The sequence below is a fragment of the Sphaerodactylus townsendi genome, linkage group LG12, assembly GCF_021028975.2.
Source record: "Sphaerodactylus townsendi isolate TG3544 linkage group LG12, MPM_Stown_v2.3, whole genome shotgun sequence".
Classification (NCBI taxonomy): Eukaryota; Metazoa; Chordata; class Lepidosauria; order Squamata; family Sphaerodactylidae; genus Sphaerodactylus; species Sphaerodactylus townsendi.
The window spans coordinates 49,250,772-49,278,381 of NC_059436.1; the positions used below are offsets into that span (position 1 = coordinate 49,250,772).

Genomic DNA, 27,610 nt, shown 5'->3' on the forward strand with positions numbered 1-27,610 from the left:
GGAGCAATAAACTAGCCCTTTCAGGATGTTAAGTAGCTGGGAGCCAGCCAGGCAAAGTGTATTCAGGCAAGGATTAACACATTCCCCACCCCCCACCCCCCCACGCCTGTTTACCTCCAAAGTGAGTCCAGTCAGCTGATTTGCTTGGCAAGGGTAATCTGGAAAGAAGGACAAAATGCTGTTCTATTCCGGGCAACAGTGAATTTGCAAAGTTTTATATAAACGTAGTCAAAGGTTCAGAGAATAATTTGGACTTTTGGTGAAGAGGCGGCTGCCGAGGAGAACAGACGCAGGGATGTTTTCCCAAAGGTCTCTGCAATCGTCAGAGCTAGAAACTTAATGTTCTGCCTCTGCCACAAGATCAAATGAGCAGGGCATCGATGGCTCCAATCAGGCAGTAGAAAAAACACCATGACAAGCCAGCTTCAGAATACAGGTGAGACAGTGTCAGGCCTGTGCCATACTCGGCCTGGCATCTCGCACGTCCAAGCTACAGCTGGTCCAGCCATTATCATCGCCCGAGGGTGGGAAGGTTTTCTTTCGCTTGCAGTGTACATAGAGCATAGTGCTGAACGCTCCTCCTTAAGAACATAAGAACATAAGAACAAGCCAGCTGGATCAGACCAAAGTCCATCTAGTCCAGCTCTCTGCTACTCGCAGTGGCCCACCAGGTGCCTTTGGGAGCTCACATGCAGGATGTGAACGCAATGGCCTTCTGCGGCTGTTGCTCCCGATCACCTGGTCTGTTAAGGCATTTGCAATCTCAGATCAAGGAGGATCAAGATTGGTAGCCATAGATCGACTTCTCCTCCATAAATCTGTCCAAGCCCTTTTAAAGCTTATCCAGGTTAGTGGCCATCACCACCTCCTGTGGCAGCATCTTCTCAAACACCAATCACACGCTATGTAGAAGTGTTTCCTTTTATTAGTCCTTAATTCTTCCCCCAGCATTTTCTAATGTATGCCCCCCCTGGTTCTAGTATTGTGAGAAAGAGAGAAAAATTTCTCTCTGTCAACATTTTCTACTCCCATGCATAATTTTTTGTAGACTTCAAATCATATCCCCCCTCAGTCAGCCTCTCTCCAAACTAAAGAGTCCCAAATGCTGCAGCCTCTCCTCATAGGGAAGGTGCTCCAGTCCCTCAATCATCCTTGTTGCCCTTCTCTCTCGCACTTTTTCTATCTCCTCAATATCCTTTTGAGATGCGGCGACTCAGAACTGGACACGAAGTACCTGTAAGTGCGCGTCAGCGATCTTCACTGCTTTTATATAAGGGCATGACAATCTTTTGCATTTTATTATTATCAATTCCTTTTCTAATGATCCCCAGCATAGAGCTTGCCTTTTTCTTTTACGAAGCTGTGCCATGCATTGAAGTTGACATTCCCATGGAACTATCAACTAAGACGCTTAAATCCCTTTCCTGGTCTGTGACTGATAGCACTGACCCCTGTAGCTGTATGTGAAGTTTGGATTTTTTGCCCCTCATGTGCATCACTTTTACATTTTGCTGCTACATTGAACTGCATTTGCCATTTCTGGAGTTTCCCACTCCACCTGAATTTATCAAGGTCCGCTTGGAGCTCTCTCAAGTAATCCTTTTGTGGTTCTCACCCTACCCCACATAATTTGGTATCATCTGCAAATCTTGGCCACCACGCTACCCACCCCTACTTCCAGGTCATTTATGAATAGGTTAAAGAGCACTGGTCCCAAAAAAGGATCCTTGGGGGACACCACTCCCACATCTCTCCATTGTGAGAACTTCCCATTTCTACACTCCAACTCTTTGTTTCCCTGTTTCTCAACCAGTTTTTAATCCATAGGAGGACTTCCCCTCTTATTCCTTCATTGCTGAGTTTTCTCAACAGTCTCTGGTGAGGAACTTTGTCAAAAGCCTTTTGGAAATCCAAGTAGACAATGTCCACCGGTTCACCCCTGTCCATATGCCTGTTTACACCCTCAAAGAACTGTAGTAAGTTTGTAAGACAGGATTTGCCTCTGCAAAAGCCATGCTGACTCTTTCTCAGCAGATCTTGCTTTTCTACATGTTTTATAATTTTATCTTTAATGATAGATTCTACTAATTTACCAGGAACAGATGTCAAACTGACTGTAATTTCCCGGGTCCCCCCTAGATCCTTTCTTAAAGATTGGTGTGACATTGGCCATCTTCCAGTCTTCAGGGATGGAGCCTGATTTCAGGGATAAGTTGCATATTAAAGTGATCTGCTATTTCCTTATCTGCTATTTCCCGAAGGAGGGATGCGCCTGTCCCACAACAATGTCTCTGTTCTCACCATCTTTCTTATGCTGATGTTTTGGGAATGTCTTAGTTGATAGTTCCATGGGAATGTCAACTCAATGCATGGCAGCTGTGAAAAAGGCAAACTCTATGCTGGGGATCATTAGAATTGATAATAAAATTGCAAAGATTGTCATGCCCTTATATAAAGCAGTGGTGAGACCGCACTTGTAGTACTGTGTTCAGTTCTGGTCGCCACATCTCAAAAAGGATATCGAAGAGATAGAAAAAGTGCAGAGAAGGGCAACGAGGATGATTGAGGGACTGGAGCACCTTCCTTATGAGGAGAGGCTGCAGCGCTTGGGACTCTTTAGTTTGGAGAGGAGACAGCTATGATTGAAGTCTATAAAATTATGCATGGGTTAGAAAATGTTGACAGAGAGAAATTTTTCTCTCTTTCTCACAATACTAGAACCAGGGGGTATACATTGAAAATGCTGGGGGGAAGAATTAGGACTAATAAAAGGAAACACTTCTTCACACAACGTGAGATTGGTGTTTGGAATATGCTGCCACAGGAGGTGGTGATGGTCACTAACCTGGATAGCTTTAAAAGGGGCTTGGACAGATTTATGGAGGAGAAGTCGATCTGTGGCTACCAATCTTGATCCTCCTTGATCTGAGATTGCAAAGGCCTTAGCAGACCAGGTGCTTGGGAGCAGCAGCAGCAGAAGGCCCTTGCTTTTACATCCTGCATGTGAGCTCCCAAAGGCACCTGGTGGGCCACTGCAAGTGGTCTGGTCTGATCCAGCAGGCTCTGTCTTATGAAGATTAGGCTAAACTACCGCACATCTCCCTCATGTTCTGAGCGTTTCTATGGGCAGGAGCCTTCCCACATTCCAATCCAGCAACGCAGGCTGAAGCAGAACTCTTTGCGTGTGTTTCACACAGACCGCCTGAAATACACACAGAACTAGAAACAGCCATGAACCCTGAAACTCAGGTTCCCACTCAAAACAGTAACCCAGCATTGGGGAGAGGCCGAGACTCAGCCGTACAGCACCTGCTCGGCATGCAAAAGGTCCCAGGTTCAATCCCTGGCATCGCCAATTAAAAAAGATCCGGTGACAGTTGTCTGCCAGAGACCCGGGAGAGCTGCTGACAGTCTGAATGGACAAGACTGACCAATGGTCTGATTCAGTAGAAGACAGTTTTTCCTGTTCACTGACTGCTCCCCCATCCTGTGCTGCCCAAGCCCACTCTCCAAGCCCAACCAACAGTGCAAAATAAGCAGAAAGCACGCACACGTGTGATGTCACACCAGGCTCTTCCTCAGAAGCAGAAGAGTTGGATTTATAACCCCCCCCCCCTTTCTCTCCGGGTTTGATTCCCAGCTCTGCCGCTTGAGCTGTGGAGGCTTATCTGGGGAATTCAGATTAGCCTGGGCACTCCAACACACACGCCAGCTGGGTGACCTTGGGCTAGTCACAGTTCTTCTGAGCTCTCTCAGCCCCACCTGCCTCACAGGGTGTTTGTTGTGAGGGGGGAAGGGAAAGGAGTTTGTAAGTCCCTTTGAGTCTCCCTACAGGAGAGAAAGGGGGGTTATCAGAGTAGCTTCCTAAGGCAGGAACAGGGTTGCCATCTGAGACGGCATATTGTGTCATATTCCTGGTCTGTTATCCATATGTATAGCAGCAGTGGCGTAGCGGATGGAGCAGGTGCACTCTAATCTGGAGGAACCGGGTTTGATTCCCAGTTCTGCCACCTGAGCTGTGGAGGCTTATCTGGGGAATTCAGATTAGCCTGTACACTCCCACACACGCCAGCTGGGTGACCTTGGGCTAGTCACAGTTCTTCTGAGCTCTCTCAGCCCCACCTGCCTCACAGGGTGTTTGTTGTGAGGGGGGAAGGGAAAGGAGTTTGTAAGTCCCTTTGAGTCTCCCTACAGGAGAGAAAGGGGGGTTATACATCCAAAATCCTCTTCCTCCTCCTCTTCCTCCTCCTTCACTCCCTCTTCTTCTTCTATATAGGAGACTCAAAGGGACTGAGGAGGTTAAGAGCTCGTGTATCTAATCTGGAGGAACCAGGTTTGATTCCCAGCTCTGCCACTTGAGCTGTGGAGGCTTATCTGGGGAATTCAGATTAGCCGGTACACTCCCACACATGCCAGCTGGGTGACCTTGGGCTAGTCACAGCTTCTCGGAGCTCTCTCAGCCCCACCTGCCTCACAGGGTGTTTGTTGTGAGGGGGGAAGGGCAAGGAGATTGTCAGCCCCTTTGAGTCTCCTACAGGAGAGAAAGGGGGGATATAAATCCAAACTCTTCTTCTTCTTCTTCTTCTTTTCCTTCCCCCCTCACAACAAACACCTTGTCAGGTAAGTGGGGCTGAGAGAGCTCAGAAGAACTGTGACTAGCCCAAGGTCACCCAGCTGGCATGTGTGTTGGAGTGCACAGGCTAATCTGAAATCCCCAAATAAGCCTCCATAGTTCAGGCGGCAGAGCTGGGAATCAAACCCAGTTCCTCCAGATTAGAGTGCACCTGCTCCATCCGCTACCCCACTGCTGCTATACATATGGATAACAGACCAGGAATATGACACAATATGTCGTCTCAGATGGCAACCCTGTTCCTGCCTTAGGAAGCAACACAGAAAGACAAAGGGGGGCCCTGCTACCTGCCACTCACTTGTTAAGCTCTTTGCTGTGGGCATCGGCTCCGTGCTGTATGAGCCTGTCCAGCACTTCCATTGGGGACGCGGAGGAAGCCCCGTCTTCTTCTTGGCCTCCTTTGGCCTTCCTCAGCAGTTCTTCCGTCTTTTTGCTGACAAAGAGGAAGGCGGTCTTTGGCAAAGCCATCTCGAAGAGGTGCTCGTATCGGGGAGGCTGCTCATTGCCCAGCCCTGCTCTCCTGTGGTCCGGGATCTTGTAAGGGCTGGGGGTGAAAATACTCGTCTCCGCAGAGGCCTGGCTTTCCCTGTGACCAGCGGGATGATCTTCGGAGTCTCGGCACGGCCGGTCGATGGGCGTGAAGGCTTGCCTGGGCATTTCCCTGGCGTTCTCGATCCCAGATTGGTCCAGACAAGGTGTTACGGGATCAGAGTTCGGGATCTGCCCCTGCGCATTCGAGGCTGCAGACTGGGATTTCTTCTGGGAGCCGGAAAGACTCTCGTTGAAATGGTAAAAAGGGGAGTCAAACCCTCCCCGAGGCACCACGGGCTCAGCATCTGCGGTGGTAATCTCAGAGATCTCTTTCGATATGGCATCTATGGGGAAAAAGGAAAGAGAGAAGTGTCACGTTATACTGGGTTTTTTTGCCATGAGGACCAGAACACTGGCTTTTAAAAAATAAAGCAAACTAAGTTCTTAGGACAGTGATAGCGAACCTTTTCGAGACCGAGTGCCCAAATTGCAACCCAAAACCCACTTATTTATCACAAAGTGCCAACACGGCAATTTAACCTGAATACTAAAGTTTTAGTTTAGAAAAAAATGGTTGGCTCCGAGGCGTGTGTTACTCGGGAGTAAGCTTGGCGGTAGTCGGTGGCTTTGCTTTGAATCAGAAGCAAAAAACACGAGGGGGGGTAGCCACTCCCCAATATAAACTTGCCAAACGGCTGAACATTTATACGACTTTGGCCACTTGAGTTAATCTGAGCAGAGGAGCCTGCTAAATCTTACTGAGACGGCAATTTGTCAGCCGAATTTGCGTGCCTCTTGGAATCATCGCGATGTTAATTGTATACTAAATTACAAAGACTACAGCTCAATTATCAGCAAAGGTTGACTACTTGGCAACACTGTACGAATTCCACCTATTTGCGACTCCATATGTTTTCACTTTGATCTGTTCGGCTATTCCCGGATGGGGACGTCGTTCATGAGGTTCTTACACATGAATGAACTGAATTTGTTATAGCACGGATTGGATGGTAAGTATAATTGCTTATTACTGTAGTATAAGTGTATGTGTATTAAGTACCGATTACTATGAATAGAATATTCATATATTTGACTTCCTTGAGTTGTTTGGCAAGTTTATATTGGGGAGTGGCTACCCCCTTCGTGTTTTTTGCTTCTGACTTATCCACTTGCCTTGCTTTGTTTTTCTTTGCTTTGAATCAACCATGCAACTCTTCCAATGGGGGAATCATGACCCTAGGAGGGTTTGCTCAGAAGCAAGCCCCATTGCCAGCAACTGAGCTTACCCAGGGAAAGGATCACACTTTAGTTCTCCGCAAGAAAATCAGTGGGGTTTAACAGCGCTTAACAGGGTTACCTACACTGCTTCCACAAAACTAGGTCTTAGGTTTAATGCTAATAATCGAGCCCAGTGGCCCAGGCCAGCCTAGATGTGTGGGGTGGGGGGGACTCTGTTTGTGCGTGCCCACAGAGAGGGCTTTGAGTGCCACCTCTGGCACCTGTGCCATAGGTTCGCCATCACTGTTTTAGGAAGTCGAATCAAGTGTTCCACACTGCCGTCTCATAGAATCATAGCATCTATGGCGGGACTGCCAGATTATATTACAGCCTGCAAAAGGCGGCAGCGCTCATCAACCATGCGCCCCCGAGAGGAGGCGGTGTGCCGTTCTTATGAGCTGCTTCTACCCTTGGAACAGAGCACCACCTTCTCCCACCAGCTCGTAAGATTTGAATTCAAGACCTCTCAGGCCAGATCAATACCGTCCTCTTTGTCCTTCTCGATGCTGTCTTCTAAGTCTGCCAAGTCCCCTAAGAAGCCAGGAAGGTCACTTAAAGTTACAGAGTTTTTACCACCATGGGAGTCTGGGGGGGGAGAAAAAACAGACAAAACAAAAAAAGCGTTAGGCTTAACCAGGAACACCTGTTCTCTGTTGCATTGCGAAGACACAGCCCCCCCCCCCGCCCCCGCCCCACCAGGTGCACATGACTCTCTTCTCCAATCACGTTTGCCCAAGGACTTCTTATTCCCAATTCTGTTTCATCAGGAAGTCTGGCAAAGCATAAAAGTACAAATGGAGGAAGTGAGGTTCTTGGTAGTAAGCCCTTTGGAAGGAACTACTGAGGCTTTGGAAGGCAGATCAGCGTGCCCAATCAGAGCTGCCACCGCATGGGGCCACATCTGAACTTCTAAACGAACTAAGGTACTAGGGAAAAAAAACAGGAGGACACACAAACACACACTCCTTCTTCTCTACCGTCCCTTGCACATCCAGCTACGACTCAGGGAGGGAAGAAAATCTGCATCAGCCTTAACTGTATTTAATGCTAAGAAGAAGAGAAGAAGAAGAGTTTGGATTTATATCCCCCTTTCTCTCCTGCAGGAGACTCAAAGGGGCTTACAATCTCCTTGCCCTTCCCCCCTCACAACAAACACACTGTGAGGTAGGTGGGGTTGAGAGAGCTCCGAGAAGCCGTGACCCAGCTGGCATGTGTGGGAGTGTACAGGCTAACCTGAATCCCCCCAGATAAGCCTCCACAGCTCAGGCGGCAGAGCTGGGAATCAAACCCGGTTCCTCCAGATTAGATACACGAGCTCTTAACCTCCTACGCCACTGCTGCTCCTGTATTAACTGTATTTAATGCTAAGCAGGGTTCTTCCTTGACTAAGGTTTGCAAATCTGCCTGAAATCCTATCTCAGCAACCTGGTTTATCCAAGGGGCCCAGATCTTCTCAGCAGTGTGCAGTTTCTCTCCCTAGCCAAACTCAGATGCAGACGTGGCCTTGGGGGAGGACGGGCTACAGGGAGGGGCCTGCAGCCCTCAGCCACGTGCACCTGTTGCTGCCGAAAAGCAATCCACGCGTTGCTGCCGAAAAGCAACCCACCCAATCCTGCTGCCCGGTCCTAACTGGGAAGCTGACGCACAGCCTGAGCATTGATTCCCGGCCAAGCTTATTAAGAAGAAGGAAACAGAAATGAAGTCTACCTAATGCCTTCATGTTGTTGATGACAATGTTTTGCTGTCGGGGCAAGGAAGGCCTCCCATGATCCAGTTTGTCCTCCTAGGAGATAGGAAAGATCCTATGAAGCAGGCACATCTATTATAATACAACCTGTTTGTCAAATGGAATTACCAGGAATTTCAGCAAACATGTTAGCTCGCCAAATCAAAGCATTTCAGAATCTTTAGGTAGATGCTGATCCAGTCGTAGGCTAAGCCTTGGAGTCACAACTGACTCATGGAGACCCTGAAGAGTTTTCAAGGCCAGCGGGACCAAACTTCACGGTTACCTTCTTGGGAAGTGCAGCAGCAGCGGAAGGAGCAGAAACGTGGACAAATTCGTCTGAAATGCACAATGGAGGGGGAGAGGTGGCAGGTGTTCCCGAGGGTGTTCCTTTGCCAACTGCTAAACAGGCAGAAAAAGAGATTAACTCCCCCCCTCTGGCACTGTTCACCCTGTAAACTGAAAGCCACAGACCCTAAATCCAGGTTTCTGACACCCAGAACTCCATAGACGAGGGTAGAGAAGAAGCCAACCCGAAAGCCCTCATCTTGGTGCACCTACCAGACGCGCCGAAGAACTTGTGAGGCTGGGATGAGGCTTGCGAAGACTCCGAAAGAACTCCAGGCGAAGTGGGTGGTGTGGTCATGCCGCAGACAGCAGAGGGGCTCCAGAAGTTAACCTGGAAGGGGAGTCGCAAGCGTACAAGGAGATTTGACGCAGGAGGCCAGAAATTGGGAGCGGGGACGGGAAGGGGGTGCAGCGGAGGCCCAGCACACTTCACACGTTTGCAACTGAAACACCGGCACCTTTAAGACACTAGAGCCATGGTAGCGAACCTATGGCACTCCAGATGTTCATGGACTACGATTCTCATCAGCACCATGAACTACAATTCCCATCATCCCCTGCCAGCATGGCCAATGGGCACAATGGTGGCTTTGGAGAGTGGTCTTTATGGCATTATACGGTTTCAAAAAGTAGCATGACTGGCCTACTGTATGACAGAGGGGTATGACAGAGGGGGCGTATCCCCGCATCTCCCCTTTCTTTGTTTGTTTATTTATGTTCAATAGGGTCCTGCAGGCTCTTCAGATAAACTCAGGGTCCACTCTCCTATCAGCCCCTACCAGCATGGCCAATTGGCCATGCTGACAGAGGCTGATGGGAATTGTAGTTCCTGAACATCTGGAGAGCCGCAGGTTCCCTACCCCTGGGCTAACGTAATCAAGGGAAAAGGGAATTCAATGAATTAAACTAAACATAACCACATGATTCAAGCATTTTGATAGGAGGATTAGCCATGGTGGTGAACCTATGGCACTCCAGATGTTCATGGACTACAATTCCCATCCGCCCCTGCCAGCACGGCCAATTGGGAATTGTAGTCCATGGGAATTGTAGTCCATGAACATCTGGAGTGCCATAGGTTCATCACCACTGCACTAGAGTGTCTACTGGGTACATCGGGGGCCTCAACCTTTTTGAGCCTATGGGCGCCTTTGAAGTTCTGACACAGTGTGGTGGGTGGAGCCGCAAAATGGCTACCATAGGAGGCGAAGCCAGCTACAAAATGGCTGCCATGACTTAGTGAAGATGATTGTTCAGTGGTGGCAGCGGTTGCAAAAGCAACATTTTTAAAAAAAAATCTGCACAGCCAATCAGAAGCCTTGCTGGGCAGAAGCCCCACCCACCTTCTAAAAACATTTGAGGGTGGCAGGAAAGAGTCAGCGGTTGCCACGTTGGGGATCCCGGGCTGCCCGCAGTTTTCAAAAAAGGTGTCTCATGCTGGATCCCAAGTAGCCTAGTACTGCTCACCCAAGCGGCAGATGCTTCCTGTGACCTCAGCCTTTCAACTGGTGCCGACAGGGCATCACATTTAAATGGGCAGGAGACCCAAGGGCCCCACCTAACAGGCACTCCAAGCTCATACCAATAACGTTCCCACAGAAGAAACTGAAGCTCTGGTGGGGCCCACTGCATGTCCTAAGCACCCCTGGCCATCCAACCTTAAGAGAGCTGCCCTATCACATCTTGACTGTACCCCCCGTCTTTTGAGAATACCCCCCAGATCTATTTCAGGCCAGTTTCTCTGAACGAAGGAGCCCCGTGGTCAGTGGCGTAGCTAGGGGAAATGGAGCCTGGGGCAAAATCTGAGTCCCCCCCCCCAAATATGGGCAGCGACCTTCCCCCACCACGACCAAACAACATTTTTTGCACCAGGTCATCTCAAAGTCGTCATCACATTATAGAACATGCCCCAACACACAAATCTGAACACACCCAGGGCTCCCTAGCTCCCAAAGTTATGGACCCCCTGAACCAAACTTAACCAAACTTGGCTGGTATCATCAGGAGAGTCATCTGACGATAGCCTGAAATTTTGGTGCTGCTAGCCTAAAAACAGCGCCCCCTGCAGGCCAAAAACGAAAGAAACCACTAAAAATAGAAAATGCCACAAACGAGCCTGCAATTCTTGCGCCCACCACAAGGTGGTGCCTGGGGCACTTGTCCCCAGATGTCCCCGTGGTAGCTACGCCTCTGCCCGTGGTGCAGAGTGGTAAGCTGCAATGCAAAGCTCTGCTCATGTCCTGAGCTGAGGTAGCCGGCTCAAAGTTGACTCAGCCTTTCATCTTTCTAGGGTCAGTAAAACGACTACCTGGCTGGCTGGGGAAGGTAACGGCAAACTACCCTGTAAATGCTAAGCCTGCCTAGCAAACATCAGGATGTGCATGCACGGGGGAGTGCCTTTACCTATGAATGAACGCTTGCCTCTGAAACACTCTCAAAGCAGGTGCCTTCAGCCACCCCACCTGTTTCAACTTCCGAGTCCTCCAAGCAGGGGCGTAATGAGGCAAACTGTAGCCCTGGGCAAAACCTGAGTTGGATGCCCCCCCATGGGCGGCCACTCCATCATGACCAATTTTTTTTTTTTGCACCAGGACGTTGGTGCCTGCAGGGGGTGCATTTTTAGACATATAAGCACCAAAATTTAAGCGTAAGCATAAGGCCAGTCTCCTAATGATACGCTGAAAATTTGGTGCCGCTAGCCTAAACACTGCGCTCCCTGCAGGCCAAAAATGGAAAACCACTAAAAATACTCAAAAATTAACCCTGCATTTTGATGCCCCCCACAAGGTGATGCCCTGGGCAGCTGCCCACCTTGCCCAATGGGCATTACGCCCCTGCCTCCAAGTCACCTCCTGCTTGATTGGTCTCTGAGGAGCTTCGGGACTCCAATCGAGCTGTTCTATTGCAGACCAACATGACTACCCTCTGAAACGTTCCTCCGCCCAAGGAGGGCCCCCGGCAACAACCTGGCCAATAGGATGCTGCAGATCTCCCTGCCTCCCCCTAGGGATGGATCCTTTTGCACAGGAAGGAGAGGGAGGTCATGGGTGGAACCAGGGAGTTGGAGGCGGCCAGAGAAGCCCCCTGGGGCCTTTGTGCCAAGATGGTGCTTTACCACCGTTAGCCCCACCCCCCTCCGCCCTCCTGCAAACAACATTCATCTCAGTGTTACCTGCAGAGGCTCAGTTGACAGACACGAGGACTGAGGGTTCAAAATCTGAGGTAGCTGCCCTGATATGTGAGAGCGCGATAGCCGAGAACCAGAGTAAGGGGTAGAGGTTGAGAAGCCTGGATGGATAAAGAAACGAAGGGGAGCAGGCATTACTTTGACAAACCTCTGCACAACAGAATTTGTCATTTTATGCTGATCGCTACTACGCTGGGGTGTTGTGTGGTTTCCCGGCTGTAGATCCTCTGAAGATGCCGGCCACAGATGCAGCCGAAACGTCAGGAGAAAATGCTACTAGAACACGACCATACAGCTCGGAAACCACACAACACCCCAGCGATTCCAACCATGAAAGCCTTTGACAATACACTACTGTGCTGTTTTCAATGTATTGGAAACGTGTTTTAATACACTTTTTACAGAAAATAGCTGTCCGAAGTAACTGTGGGCAGATGGGTCGGGGACTTGTCCATACGTCTAGCATTGCAGGACAGGTTCCAACAGATGTGGGGTACCATAAAATAAGTTTATATCAGGGGTCTGGCAACTCATGGGTTTCTCCAGAAGCAAATTCATGGATCATACCTGGTCAGTTCTCTGCCACCAATGGGCCAATTGGCCATGCTGGGAGGGGCTGATGGGATTTGTAGTCTATGAACATCTGTAAAACTGTTCTGTTCCACCGGGCCTTTGGTGAGGCCAGCCACGGATTTCCCCTGTAGGTTGCCCTTGTGTTGAGTGCCATCATTGGCACGCCTGATATACTAATCAGTACTGTCCCCTCCCGGCCTTGGGATCAGGCGCCATATATTATTGCTGCTGCTGCGTTTTATAGATTTGTAAATTGTTTTAAATTACCCTAGTTTTTATGTGTAAAATGTTGTTATTAGCCTGCTGTGTTTAATGTTATTATGTATTGTTGTTGCAGGCCTGCTGTACGCCGCCCAGAGCCCTTCAGGGATGGGCGGTTTAAAATCTTATATATAAGATTATTTGTTTTTGTTTTTATCTATATCTATATCTATATCTATCTATCTCTCTATCTCTCTCTCTATATATATACACATACACACAGACAGACAGACAGAGACAGACAGACAGACAGAGAGAGACAGAGAGACAGAGAGACAGCCAGAGAGACAGCCAGAGAGACAGACAGAGAGAGAGAGAGACAGAGAGAGAGAGAGAGAGAGAGAGAGAGAGAGAGAGAAATATATATATAAATAAAAACATCTGGAAAGCCACAGGTTGCAGATCCTGTTCCAGACCACTCATCATAACCTACTACAGATCCCTGCCGCTGCATCTCTGGAGGGCACCAGGCACAGGGACAATTAATGGGGGAGGAGGTGGTTGCCCCAGAAGGGGAATTCCAAACCTTGCCTAATAGGAGAACCAAGGAGCACATAAAGGTTATTTTCTAGCCTGGCTTCCATTGGAGGCAGGCAGGAAACAATTACAAAAAAACCATTACAAACCCACGCAGGGTTCCAAAGATTTTAAAACCCCTATTCTACTCGCCACATAGTGAGGAGAGTTACGGACTCTTACCAGTGCTGCTGTGCAAAGTAAGGTAAGGGCTGCCATTGGGGTCGGCCGGGCGGTGCTGCACGTGAGAGAGCGGCTGCTGGGAGACTGAACAGTAGCCATCTTCATAGGATGCTTCCGCTGGGTCCAGGGAGATTTTGGCACACTCAATCACAACGGCCGTGGGTTTCTAGCCTCTTCCACCTAGTTCAGATTCAAGCACAGCCGGACAGTTTGACACACAGCTGTCCCTGCATTTAATGTGCACATCTATTTTTAAAAGATTTCAGAGTTTAGGGGTAACTAGCAGTACCCGGCCACGCGTTGCTATGGGTTATTGTGGTGAAATGGGAAAGGAAGAGACGCTGACCCTTCCCTCTCCCTCCGCTAGTGTGGGTGGGTCATATCCAGATGCTGGGCCCCCTCCCTCCCCTCCCTTGCACGCCACCCCTCACTCTCTCCCCTCCCTCACGTCTCTTCCCTTGCATGCAACCCTCCCCCTCCCTTCCTTCCCTCTCCCTAGTGTGTATGTATGTGTATGTGTTTCACTTCCACTCGAGTTATTGCCTATGTACTGTTTTCACTGCTCATATCTGGCCACCTGAGCGAGCATTCTAAGCTGCATGAACATTCTAAGGGTGACAGTTACACACAGGCAGCTGCATGTTCTTCACCATGGAGTGCCAGGAAAAAGGCGTTTTACCTGGGCCAGGTGTGAAATTTCAGGTATGTGAACATCTAAGAACACTCTCGCCTGGTTGACTACAGTGGCTGGGAATTTTCAGAGGAATTGGCCCACAGTTACTGAGTTATACCATCACTAACAAATACACGATTTGCTTTTTATATATATAGATGGATCTGAAAGATTACAGAACACTTGTTTGACACATGTGCCAATATGACGGCTGGTCAAATCGTCGGCCAGGCCTTGTTGGGTAGCAACTGTGAAAAAAAGCAGAGTCAATACCAGAAAGGGGCTGAAATTCATGGTACGGTACTCCAAACTGTGACACCCTACCCATTATGTAGAGTTCTGATGGGCCTGTCTTACTCCTAATACTGGTGAGTTGGGAAAGGTACAGAAAAGGAAAGGTGAAATGATCAAGGGGCTGCAGCCATTTCCCCCTTCCAACAGATTTAGGGAGGAGAAGTCGATCTCTGGCTACCGATCTTGATCCTCCTTGATCTCAGATTGCAAATGCCTTAGCAGACCAGGTGCTCAGGAGCAGCAGCAGCAGCAGAAGGCCATTGCTTTCACATTGTGCATGTGAGATCTCAAAGGCATCTGGTGGGCCACTGTGAGCAGCAGCGTGCTGGACTAGATGGACTCTGGTCTGATCCAGCAGGCTCTTTCTTATGTTCTTAAAGGATAAAGATTTTTCAGTTTTGAAAGGTGGACATCTAAAGAGAGGCCAGGAGAGAAATGTATTAACAGACAGTGGCGTAGGAGGTTAAGAGCTCATGTATCTAATCTGAAGGAACTGGGTTTGATTCCCAGCTCTGCTGCCTGAGCTGTGGAGGCTTATCTGGGGAATTCAGATCAGCCTGTGCACTCCCACACACGCCAGCTGGGTGACCTTGGGCTAGTCACAGCTTCTTGGAGCTCTCTCAGCCCCACCTACCTCACAGGGTGTTTGTTGTGAGGGGGGAAGGGCAAGGAGATTGTAAGCCCCTTTGAGTCTCCTGCAGGAGAGAAAGGGGGGATATATATCCAAACTCTTATTATTATTATTTCCTCAACTTTTGCCCTCTCAAACATCTGAGCCAAGGCCCATCCAGTGTGATCGAGGGCAGGTTTGGAAGAGACCTCTCTCTCCAGGGAGGAGTTCAAACCCCACACAAAAATAAACAGCAGCCTCCTGGTATCTTAAAGGTTTTATTCCAGTTGAAGAGCTCAAGGACGACAGCTCCCTCCATCCCTGAAGGTAGACTAGCTCAGTCAGCAGGACTTGGATACAGGTGAAGGGCTCAAATTTCCACAATTGTCTGAGCAGTGACCAAGAGGTACAGCATCTCAGACCTGGTTCTTTTTGCATCCACAACCAACAACAATGTGCCAAAATTACAGGGAAAGTGCACATCAGTAAGGAGGAGGGTGAGGGTGCTCTCTTAGCCCCCGGGGCACAAGGGCTTCGTTCAGTGGTGGGATCCAAAAATTTTAGTAACAGGTTCCCAAGATGGTGGGATTCAAACTGTGGAGTAGGGCCAATGGGGCTGGGCGGGGCACGAGGGAGGCTGGGGCGGGCATTCCTGGGGCGGGGCATTCCTGGGCGGGGCTGTGGCAAGGATGCAGCCACTGCGCCGGTCCTTGGGCGGGAAACGAATGCACGCAGGCGCAGGCTGCCACGCACGCCGCTGCACCTCCTGCTAGACTGCTTCAAGTTCTGCACGCTACTGCTGAGAGGAGGGGCGTAACTAAGGCAAAAATCACGTGGCAAAATCCCCAGTTAGTAACCACCTCTCGGCACACACAAATAATTAGTAACCTACTCTCGGAAACCTGTGAGAACCTGCTGGATCCCACCTCTGGCTTCGCTACACCCTCCCTAAGTCTCCACTCGTAGCCAGGGAGTTCAGCAGAACACAAGACAAAAGAAACAAAAGGACACAACGTCAAGGAACCTCTGAAAGCTTCTTAAGAGAAGTGAACTGATGTACCTTCGAGGGTCCAGCTCATGATCCTTGGATCCAGTCACCAGCTCCGGATGGATGCGCACGTGTTCCATCATGGGCTGGAATGAACCAAAAAGAGAATAGGGGGTTAAAAGCTGCAGCGTTGGTTGAGGACCACATGACCCAAAGGCTCACCCACAAAACAGCTGACATTTTGTAGCTCCCTAGTAGTTCTAACCACACAATCCTTCACATACTGTCTCTGATTCAGCCCTATTCCCATCAGAACCTTACAGCACATGGTTCATATTTTTAGAGTTGGATTTATACCCCCCTTTCTCTACTATAGGAGACTCAAAGGGGCTTACAAACTCCTTTCCCTTCCCCCCTCACAACAAACACCCTGGGAGGTAGGTGGGGCTGAGAGAGCTCCACAGAGCTGTGACTAGCCTGAGGTCACCCAGCTGGCGTGTGTTGGAGTGCACAGGCTAATCTGAATTCCCCAGGTAAGGCTCCACAGCTCAAGCGGCATAGTGGGGAATCAAACCCAGTTCTTCCAGATTAGAGTACACCTGCTCATAACCACTAAGCAACTGCTCCCCCTATTCTAACCTAGACTTTTTCAAATTTAGGAAGACTGTGTTCTCATATCCACCTCACCCCCGCCCCCCTTCCCAATTATTCAACCCAACTGCTGGCATTCAGTTTTTTTACTTAAAAGCTTTCCCTTTATTTGGGTGCTGTGTGGTTTCCAGGCTGTATGGCAGTGTTCTAGCAGCATTCTCTCTTGACGTTTCGCCTGAATCTGTGGCTGGCATCTTCAGGGGATCTTAACATCTGCTTTCAGAAGACGTAGATCCTCTGAAGATGTCAGCCACAGATGCAGGCAAAACGTCAGGAGAGAATGCTGTTAGAACATGGTCATACAGCTCGGAAACCACACAGCACCCAAGTGATTTCCCTTTATTCTTCCCATGTCCCCATACCCTTATGGAAGGGGGGGGGGGGAGCAAAAATCCTATGAATATATGAGCATTCAAAAACGACTGACGGAGGCACCGGGTAATTCCAAAGACACTTGAATGATGAAAATATAAAAAAGGAATTTCTCCCATCACCTTGACAACATCTTCAAAGGTCTCCAAGTTCTCCTTCATACTGTAGTGAGAGCGCAGAAATGAAACAAAGTTGCAAGGGTACATTCCATAAAGGCGATGAAAGAGGGAATACACGCTGGCGTGGAGGTGAACCAGGTAGATCTCTGCCACATGACCTGGGGAGAGAAGGAGGGCAGGTTAGGAAGCCACTGCTGCACGCTTAAGAACATAAGAACGAGCCTGCTGGATCAGGCCAGAGTCCATCTAGTCCAGCACTCTGCTCCTCACAGCAACTACAACTTTCCCTGGAGAGGCATGACTCGGCAAGCAATGCTGCACTCACATTCCAGTTTGATTATCCATAATGCGCTATACATGGGGCTGCTTTAAGAGAACTGTTTGGAAGCTTCAGCTAGTGTGAGACACAGTGGCAAAGTCATTGCCGTTTTGGGAGACTAGGCTAGCTTCCACCCCTAATCCAAAGTGCTGGTTACTACTTCAAATGCCCAGCGTGGCATGGATAAATTACATGAAATTCTGTCGCTGGGTGGGCCCTGTCCTGTGTATGGCACACAAGGAGGGGCAGGTAGCCACAAGGGATTGGGTCTACCCAACCTTGGCTTTCGATGCAAAGCGGACTGCTTCCCCACCTCCCAGTGAGTTGTATCTGGTTTTCCCATTTGCTCTTTTTTTTATTATACTGAGCTTTATCAGGGATGGATGTGTGTTGGATTGTATTTTAGCCCCTTTTAGAGGCTATTTAATGTTAGTAAGTATAACGCCTCATCTTCTAAACCAACCTTGGCAAAATGAGTACCTAGATTGCTGAGAGTAGAAGAAGAAGAAGAAGAAGAAGAGGAGTTTGGATTTATATCCCCCCCTTTCTCTCCTGCAGGAGACTCAAAGGGGCTGACAATCTCCTTGCCCTTCCCCCCCCCCCCACAACAAACACCCTGTGAGGTAGGTGGGGCTGAGAGAGCTCCGAGCAGCTCCCACTTGCCGCATGGTCACCCAATTGGCCATGCTGGTAGTGCACAGGCTGATGGGGAATTGTGTAGTTAAGCCTGAACACCTGAGAGCCGCAGAGCTGGGAATCCCACCCTGTTCCTAAACCAGACCTTGGGTGCACAAATGAGTAACCTCCTACGCCATTGGGTTGGGAGTACAGTGTAGATGACTGGGGGAAACCACCCTGTAAACATATTCTCCCTAGTAATGGTCTGGTATTTTGAACAGGGAACTAACTTTACCTTTAAGCATAAAGTCTCATCTTATGAACTGACTTTGGAGCGACATACTTAAGAATGGCCTAGTTTTGTTCTCCATAAGAAAGTCAGGCAAGTTGCTGAAGATAAACCTATCAGGCACAGACAGCAACTGGGGAAAACCACCCTGTAAACATATTCTCCCTAGTAGTGGTCCGGTATTTTGCACAGGGAACTAACTTTACCTTTACCTTAAAGCGAACTGTCGTATTCTCCTACCAAGGGGCACAAGAGAATGGGGGAGGCTTCGCCTTCCTACCGTTCTCATGGGCATCGGTCTAGCAGAGTCACTCTGTCCACAAGAAGAACCACCTAAAATCCTCACCTGGGTTCTTCAGGCACCAGGATGAAAGGCGTCCAAAGATGCCGAAGAAATCGTGGAGGTACTGTTTGCCGGACTGGGGGATCATCGGCAGCATTGTTATCAGCACGAGCACACCTGTGATGAGTACCACTATGTCAGTGTCAGTCTGTGAAGGGGGGAAAAGGGTAACAACTTTAGAGTCCTGATTTCGAAGGAAACTATGCAAAGCATGACAGGAAATGAAATGATGTTCCTGGAAGGCAGGCAACAGTGACAGAAGCTGTATACTTGTATATGCCACTATGAAACAAACAAATAAAGACAAGTCCCATCAGCCCCTGCCAGCATGGCCAATTGGCCATACTGGCAAGGGCTGATGGGAATTGTAGTTCATAACATCTGGAGTGCCAAAGGTTTGCCACCACGGCCCTATCAGAAGGAGACTGCAAGTGCAGTATACTTTCTGATGGCTATGAAAATTCACATCACTAATCAACAGGCAGAATATGCAGTCACTTATTGATATATAGCGTTTCATGCACGCGAATCATAAAGATCCGGGTGCCATCACTACGCCACTGATGGCGCATAAGACAAACAGCATCTGCAATATAGTAGCATGGCCGTACCTTAAGACACTTGAGCAAAGAAAGCAGGAGGGGCGCTTGAGAAAGCTTATGTTTCCAAGATGGCTGCCGCCTTACCACGTGGCCAAGTAGCGAGAGAGTAGGGAGGCGGGTAGGAAGCTTGCTCATGTATTCGTTGATTTTATCCAGAAGGTGCTGAAGCAGGGGGAGGGGGAGGGGGGAAAAGAAACAGAACTTGAGACAAGAACCACTGCATGGGCTACATATGATTTTAAGCTGATTCATTGAATTTTGGCACAATGCAACCAAATGGTATAACTGAACTTTCTTGTGGGGATGATTTAGAATACTCCCCAGTATACACTTCAGTGCACCTTGCCTGGGCCACAAGAGGTGATAATCCATGTGCCCTTGCAATCACCAGCCTGTGGCACAGAACCAATGAAGAGCATGAATCAACAAGCTAAATGGCTAGGCTGGGACCCCTGGTCAAAATGTCCCACTGCCCCAATTTTTAATAGAATCACATTGCAGGGAAGTAGCTTCCATCTTGCTGCTGGTGCACACAAAGAAATCCTGAATTTAAAAAAAATTATGTTAGATGTGAAGATATGGCACAGCAATTCCCCAGTTTCACTCAACAGGGCAGAAAGTTAAACTCCCTTTCCATTTAGCATTCTCTCTGTTGCTATGGAGAACATAAGAACACAAGAACTAGCCTGCTGGATCAAACCAGAGTCCATCTTGTCCAGCACTCTGCTACTCGCAGTGGCCCACCAGATGCCTTTGGGAGCTCGCATGCAGGATGTGAAAGCAAAGGCCTTCTGCTGCTGCTCGCGAGCACCTGGTCTGCCAAGACGTTTGCAATCTCAGATCAAGGGGGATCAAGATGGGTAGCCATAGATCGACTTCTCCTCCATAAATCTGTCCAAGCCCCTTTTAAAGCTATCCAGGTGAGTGGCCAACACCACCTCCTGTGGCTGCATCTTCCAAACACCAATCAGAGAGATTAATTACAGCAACGAGTAGTGGCTTTACCTTGTCATGCGGCTCTTGAAGCGTGGATAGGATGTGCAATGCTTGCTGGGAACCCGTTTCCAAGTAGAAGTCCACCAAGGTATTTACAAGCATGGGCCCACGATCTACCAGTGGTTATTGGCCATCAAGAAGAAAAAAGTGTTGCAGTTTACCCACAAGACACATTACATTAAATGCTATAACGCAGTGGTGGCGACCCTGTGGCACTCCAGATGTTCATGGACTAACCCTAACGCAACTGCCCAAGCTGGCAGGGGCTGATGGGAGTTGTAGTCCATGAACATCTGGAGTGCCATAGGTTCGCCACCACTGCTATAACACATTTCCAGTAGGTCTCACAAGATTTAGTGGAAGACTGAAAGCTTCCACAGCACACCATGGACTTGAGTTTAATGTAAATGGACATTTAAGAAGGCATTTGGAAAGTTCAGGTGTCACATGACTTGTAGCTGCATTTCTGACTATGGAGATATGTGTTCAGTAGCTGTCATACTGGGATAGTTGCTGATACTTTTTTTTAAAAAAAAAAGTGATAAAACAGGACACTATCCTAACTAAAATTTAAGAGCAAGGAATGCCTTACTTTACAAATCAAAGGGAATCACAAATAAAATAATTTCTGACAAGAATGTCAATGTCTTGTGAAAGATGTCTCGGAATGCCAAACCACCTGCAAACACCTCACATTCTTCCAAACAGTGACTTAACTGCTCGCTTAAAGTGGGCCTAGGAGTTACACAATTAGCCAGTCTCACAATATACCAGCGACACAGTGGTCTGTTCATGCAAAACTAGCTAAACAGAAAAAAGGCAGAATATTGACTAATTTCCCATTTCTGCTCCTTTTTACTCAATATGAAGTAACTTTTAAAAAAAATAGAATAATATTCTCAGGATAGATTGTGCATGTTACCTGAATGTTAAGCAAAAGCCACATGCTCTACTAAAAAGTCTATAACATCTGTTGTAGCAGGTTCTAGTTAGTCTAAGTGGTGGTGAATTTTATACTCCAGAATGTTATGGATTCATAATGCTTCCATCAGCCCCTGCCAGCATGGCCAATTGGCAGGGCTGATGTTTTATTCAGATGTTGATTCAGGTTTCATCAGCCCCTGCCAGCATGGCCAATTGGCAGGGGCTGATGGGAATTGTAGTCCATAACATCTGGAGTGCCAAGGGTTCGCCACCACGGTTCTAGTTAGTCTAAGATTATGCTTTTTGACTTTGTTTTGGTGACTTAGCTACACTGCTGGAACCTGTACACCACACTAGAATGACTTTTGTTAGGGTAGCTCCTCTCCAAAATATCTAGATGCCTCTTGGCTTAGCTCAGCCTGTGATCTTCATAATTTCCAAATCTGGGACCCAACTTTAACCTCAGCCTACACCACAGTAGTCTTTGTGACATTTTTACTACATACATTCTTTCTTCTTTTTTTCTGTCTCTCTCGGAGTCAAAGTAGAAGATACTATCTTTCCAAGTGTAAGACGAGGTGCCATTTTAGAACTTGCTTCTAAACTTTTCAACATGCAGTAATGTCTAGTTCAGCCTTTCAATCTCTGTCAAAACAGCAGCATGCCCACAGTAGCACTAATGTTATGCCTCGTCTTAAATCGCAGAACAACTCTGTTGTGGGTTGTGTCCAAAAAGGTGACCCTATTTATTATGCTACCTACCAACAGCCCCAGTACAAACTCTAAGTACTATTTCCAAATTAAAACGGCACTTGCTTATACCTAACTTTTCTAAGCAGCTTCCGAAAAGGTCATTCAAGTCAATATTAAACTAGCCAGAGAAAAACACAGCAGAGCTGAAGTCAGCAACTTCTTCAAAAATAATTAGTCATGACAAGCCACAAAACCAGTGACTAGAACATAACTACTTACCCAAAGCAAGGTTCTCTTTAAATGCAGCTGTTATATCTTCCAGGACAACCAGATTGGTAGAATCAAGCATGGCGAGGAGGTCACCCACGTTTGCTTGCTGAGCCATTCTGCTTTGTGCTATTTTCTACGTGCTTCTGGACATGCTACTGTGACCGTTCCAGGCAAGATCTCGGCTGGTTCTTCATCGGAGGCCCTGTTGAACTGAGGTTAAACAGTGACCTTAGCCACATATTTCTAGGCAGTCTTCAACTTTGTATCCCGCAGCTCTCCTTGTGCAAACTTTCAAGCCAGACAGAATGACTATGATACTTACCCATGAAGAGCCCTTCTACTCAGTGGTGGGATCAAAAAATTTTAGTAACAGGTTCCCATGGTGGTGGGATTCAAACTGTGGCGTAGCGCCAATGGGGCTGGGCGGGGAACGACGGGGCCATGGCTGGGCATTCCGGGGGCAGGGCTGTGACAAGGACGCAGCCGCTGCGCCGGTCCTTGGGCAGGAAACGAATGCACACAGGCGCAGGCTGCCACACACGCCAGTGCACCTCCTGCTAGACTGCTTCAAGTTCTGCGCGCTACTGCTGAGAGGAGGGGCGTAACTAAGGCAAAAATCACATGGCAAAATCACCAATTAGTAACCCCCTCTCGGCACACACAAATAATTAGTAACCTACTCTCGGGAACCTGTGAGAACCTGCTGGATCCCACCTCCGCTTCTACTCTGAGGGAGGAGGACATCTTGGGTATTTTCCACTGTCCAATCAGGCAGGCAGGATCGAACTTTTACTTCCTGATACTGTGGGACATCCCCCCTTCCTCCCCAGTTCTGATAGCTCCGAAAAGCAGTCCTTCTGAACTGAAATTTAACTATGTAACAGGAAACAGGGCACAACAATTGGAGAGAAAAAAAGACTCAATGGAGTCTGACAAATAACACCAACAAACAGGAATTAAAACCAACAAAAATAACAAGTGTTTTGGTTGCCTGGCAAACGTGGGAAAAACAATAACTCAGGAGGTGAGATGTCCTACTAGGCTCAGAGGAGGAGGACTCTTCATGGGTAACTACCATTTGGTGTACCCCTTCTGAGTAAGGAGGACAACTTGGGACGTCCCACAGCAGTGTCCTTATGCTGAGGGTGGGGGCATCATTGTCAAGTTCTTCTACATGATGAAGTACTCTCCTTCTGAAGGTCAAGGTATTATAGGTATTAATTGTATAACTACAGGTATTAATTTTATAATGTCTAAAGAACATAGATGAAGCGACTATGTGGCCGCTTTGCATATCTCTTCAATGGAAGAAGAAGAAGAAGAAGAGTTGGATTTATATCCCCCCTTTCTCTCTTGTAGGAGACTCAAAGGGGCTTACAATCTCCTTGCCCTTCCCCCCTCACAACAAGCACCCTGTGAGGTGGGTGGGGCTGAGAGAGCTCCGAGAAGCTGTGACTAGCCCAAGGTCACCCAGCTGGCGTGTGTGGGAGTGTACAGGCTAATCTGAATTCCCCAGATAAGCCTCCACAACTCAAGCAGCAGAGCTGGGAATCAAACCCGGTTCCTCCAGATCAGAGTGCACCTGCTCCTAGCCACTGCTCTTAGCCACTACGCCACTGAAGCATTCTTTGTAAAAGCTGCACTGGTAGCGGCACAGCAAATCAAACGAGCTGTAACTCCAGAATGAGCTGGAAGTTTCTGGATCCTGTACAACTCTGCTATGCATTCTGGTGGGCACTTGCTGATGGTAGAACTGGAATGTTTAGATCCCCTATTGCAGGGGTCTGCAACCTGCGCCTCTTTAGATGTTCATGAACTACAAATCCCATCAGCCCCTGCCAGCATGGCCAGTCCTCCGTGATTCTCCAAGATGCCCCCCAAGCAGCTTGACTCTTTCAAGGAGGAGGAGAAATTCTATTTGTCTACTCACTGTTTTTTTGGCATACTTTTTGCCCACAGATAATGGCAAAGGCCAAAGAACCTCGGTAGAGGCTCGGGTTGAGGCAGTCCTATCAGGGGACGTGCCCACTCAAATCACCCTCTTAGCAGCTCTGGCCACAAGGGGAGCTCTCATATCCTCTTCGGGCAGGAAGCTGTCATCTTTCCGTGTCACCCCACTGCTCTTCTTGCGAAATAACTGCCACTTGTGAAAAGCCACGACAGTCACCTCAGACGCAGCAACAAAAAGCTGCAAAATATTTCTCCCGTTGGCCATCGAAAAGGGAGAAAGGGTAAGATGGGAAGACTATAGAAAGGCTAGACTAGGCAGAACCAAAGATGATAAATTAAAAATAGATGTGAATAGAAAAATAATACAAAGAATCACAAGCGACTGGGCTACCTGCTCTCCCCAGAAGTAGCAAGTAATTGGGGAAGAAGGGGGCGTGTCTCACAGTATCAGGAAGCAAAAGTTTGATCCCGCCTCCCTGACTGACAGTGGGAAACACCCACGTTGTCCTCATAGCTCAGAGGTAGAAGTTATCTCCCGCTGTTCCTACAGTCTCTTCATACATATCCTTCACAAATAAAAGGCAAATGCAGGCCTCATTCTTAGGTTATACCCTTGATGCTTTCGGAGGAGACTCAATCTTTCAAATTTCACAGCAGCATCAGGAACCAGAATGAAAATGTTATGTTTTTTTATTTATTCAAGTTGTGCCCAAAACCTATGAAGTCTTTCACTAGGAGTGAAACCATCTTAAACTTAGACTAATCACAAAGGATGATACTTGGTTGACCTTTTCCACACTACTGGGAAAACAGTTGCTGCCAAACAGACATTTAAATTGTTTTGTTTAACTAACAAGTACATGCATTTTTATTTTAGCTATAAATTTATATTTAAAAAAACACAAACACAACTTCAAAAGAGCACTGGCTCACTATCTGCATTTTGTACAATCGTTTGTAAAGCTACGTATGGATCTGGCCAAACTTCCCCTCCACAATGGAACTGCACTCTTAGGTTATGAAACTGATAACTCACTTCAGAAAGTTTTTATTCAAAACAGAGGACGTTTCTGCACGGCCACGCTGGGGGTTGGGTCGGCGTACATGACGCTGACCCAACCCCCCAACCCCCCCAGGACCGTTCGCACGAATGGTCTCGGTAACGAAAGGGAAGACAGCGCCATCGGGAGCTGCATCATCGTTCGGGATCAACCTACCTCTCTGCAGGACCATCCAGCGCGGTCGCCGTAAGGCTGACATGCCCCCGCCCGGTAATCGCACTGCCCAGAGTCGCAGGGGCAGGGGGGCGTGGTCCCCAGGTCTCCGCGACGCCAGCCAAACGGCCACTCGCAGGAGAAGGTAGGTCTATCGGGCAAGGGTGGGAGGGATAGGCGGCCTTCCAGCCGCTGCCATTCATCGCATCGGCAGTAGGTAGGCTGGAAGCCGGCCAAGCTAAACAACCTTGCCCCGGGAGCAAGGTGGGAAAATGGCGGCCGCGATGCCACTGGGAGAGGAGCGAGGGCGGCGCGCTGTGGAAGCAGCTGCGCCTCTCATGGAACATTCTGGGGACAGCATTTTGCCGGGTCCCTAGGGCGCTTGCATTTGGCCCGTCAGTGAAAGTGGGCCAGAGTTAACTTTTTCATTCAGGTTTAGCGTTCCGTTGTATTAGAGAAAGGGAGAAGTTGGGTGGGTGGGGGGCTGGCTTTGTGATGTGAAATGGGTTGTTTTATTAGTCTATGGCGGATTGAGCTAGGGTGGACTAAATACATCTGGAAGGGCCAGCCTGGGATCAGGGAGGCCAGTGGTCATGGGGCAAGGGAGATACAGCAGTGGGAGAAGGTCTTGTGGAGGCTGAGATGTCATCGTGCTCAACCTTCCTCCAGCCTCCATCCCACCCCAGGAACGACTATGGTGGGGCTAGGATTACACACCCTTCTCCATCACTGACGTACAATGCCAGGTCCATCAACAATAAGACCACGATGCTGCAAAATTATTTTGAATCCCACAAGACCTGGGTGCAAGAGGATGAAACCACCACCCCTCAAAAACTGATACTCCCAGATTTGTGTGGTTCTCCATCAGTCCTGAGATGGCAGTGAAGGCTGCAAAGGCAAAGTTCTAGGCAGCCTCCATTGCATCCACTAGCTCACACCCAGTACAATTATTTAGGGTGATGAGGTCTTTAACATCCCTTACCTTACTGAAGGGTCCAGAAAGATTAGTGATTCAGCTATGAGGCTTTAACAAGCTTTTTTTTTTTGGCAGAAAAAGTCCTGCCGCTCCGCTGTCACCTCCCAGCAAATGTTAATACAGCAGAGGAACTGGAGGCCCCTTGGCCATCTTCTGGTCCTATACTGGACCACATCCGTCTGCTCTTTCAAGTCAAAATGGACAGGATACTTGCTACTGTGAAGTCTACCACATGTCTTCTTGACCCGTGCCCAGTATGGCTGGTCAAGGCTGCTGTCTACTACCGCGATTCGCTTTAATACTTTTGACTCATTGAACATTGGTGATACTGACTCTTTCAATTTATTGGAACGAACTGTGAATGTTACAGGTTTCTTACCTTATGTACAATGTTCATGAGATCTTATACGACGTTTATGAGAATTTGTTACTAAGTACTGTCCCATTACGCTCCTTAGGTTGCCCAAGTGCCCTCATTGTATGATAAGAACATAAGAACATAAGAACCAGCCAGCTGGATCAGACCAGAGTCCATCTAGTCCAGCTCTCTGCTACTCGCAGTGGCCCACCAGGTGCCTTTGGGAGCTCACATGCAGGATTTGAAAGCAAGGGCCTTAAGAACATAAGAAAGAGCCTGCTGGATCAGACCAGAGTCCATCTAGTCCAGCACTCTGCTACTCGCAGTGGCCCACCAGGTGCCTTTGGGAGCTCACATGCAGGATTTGAAAGCAAGGGCCTTCTGCTGCTGCTGCTGCTCCCATCAACAATTGGCCCATGGAGTGCATTTAAAAATCTCAGACCAAGGAGGATCAAGATTGCAGCCAGACTCCACTTCTCCATAAATCTGTCCAAGCCCCTTTTAAAGCCAATCAGGTTAGTGGGCTACTTCACCACCTCCTGTGGCAGATTCCAAACACCAACTCAAGTTATGGAAGAAGTGTTTCTTTTATTAGTCCTAATTCTTCCCCCCAGCATTTTCAATGGATGCCCCCTGGTTCTAGTATTGTGAGAAAGAAAGAGAAATGTCTCTCTGTCAACATTTTCTACCCCATGCATAATTTTATAACTTCAATCATATCCCCCCTTAGACGTCTCCTCTCCAAACTAAAGAGTCCCAAACGCTGCAGCCTCTCAGGGAAGGTGCCCAGTCCCTCAATCACCTGTTGCCCTCTGCACTTTTTTTCTATCTCTTCTCGGGAGCATCCTTTGATGCTACCAGAACTGAACACATGATTTGTTATTAAATCTATATCCAGTTGCATATTACTTACAATATAATCACAGTATATCTTTATGAATGGTATATGTTACGCTGACAAATACTATTTGGATGTGATAGTTTTAATGGATTATTTTGAAAGATTGCAAACATTGATTTTTGAACTGTATAAAATGATGTGTGGGGAAAGGGTGGGATACCAAATCTAATAAAATAAATGAATAAAAAGAATACATCAATGGCTCCTTTCT

General features: G+C 48.2%; 1 protein-coding gene across 1 annotated transcript in view; it reads right to left on the reverse strand.

Moving 5' to 3' along the window:
• TSC1 (TSC complex subunit 1) overlaps positions 1 to 27,610 on the reverse strand; it is a 64,675-nt gene that overhangs the window by 19,939 nt on the left and 17,126 nt on the right. Inside the window, 15 exon segments of the mRNA XM_048512628.1 lie at positions 115 to 158; positions 4,932 to 5,508; positions 6,926 to 7,027; positions 8,150 to 8,225; positions 8,455 to 8,567; positions 8,730 to 8,847; positions 11,689 to 11,804; positions 13,237 to 13,390; positions 13,392 to 13,416; positions 15,874 to 15,947; positions 16,947 to 17,101; positions 18,516 to 18,660; positions 19,124 to 19,276; positions 20,120 to 20,223; positions 22,007 to 22,207. Coding sequence (XP_048368585.1) covers positions 115 to 158; positions 4,932 to 5,508; positions 6,926 to 7,027; positions 8,150 to 8,225; positions 8,455 to 8,567; positions 8,730 to 8,847; positions 11,689 to 11,804; positions 13,237 to 13,390; positions 13,392 to 13,416; positions 15,874 to 15,947; positions 16,947 to 17,101; positions 18,516 to 18,660; positions 19,124 to 19,276; positions 20,120 to 20,223; positions 22,007 to 22,112 — 2,062 coding nt within the window. The 5' untranslated portion in view covers positions 22,113 to 22,207.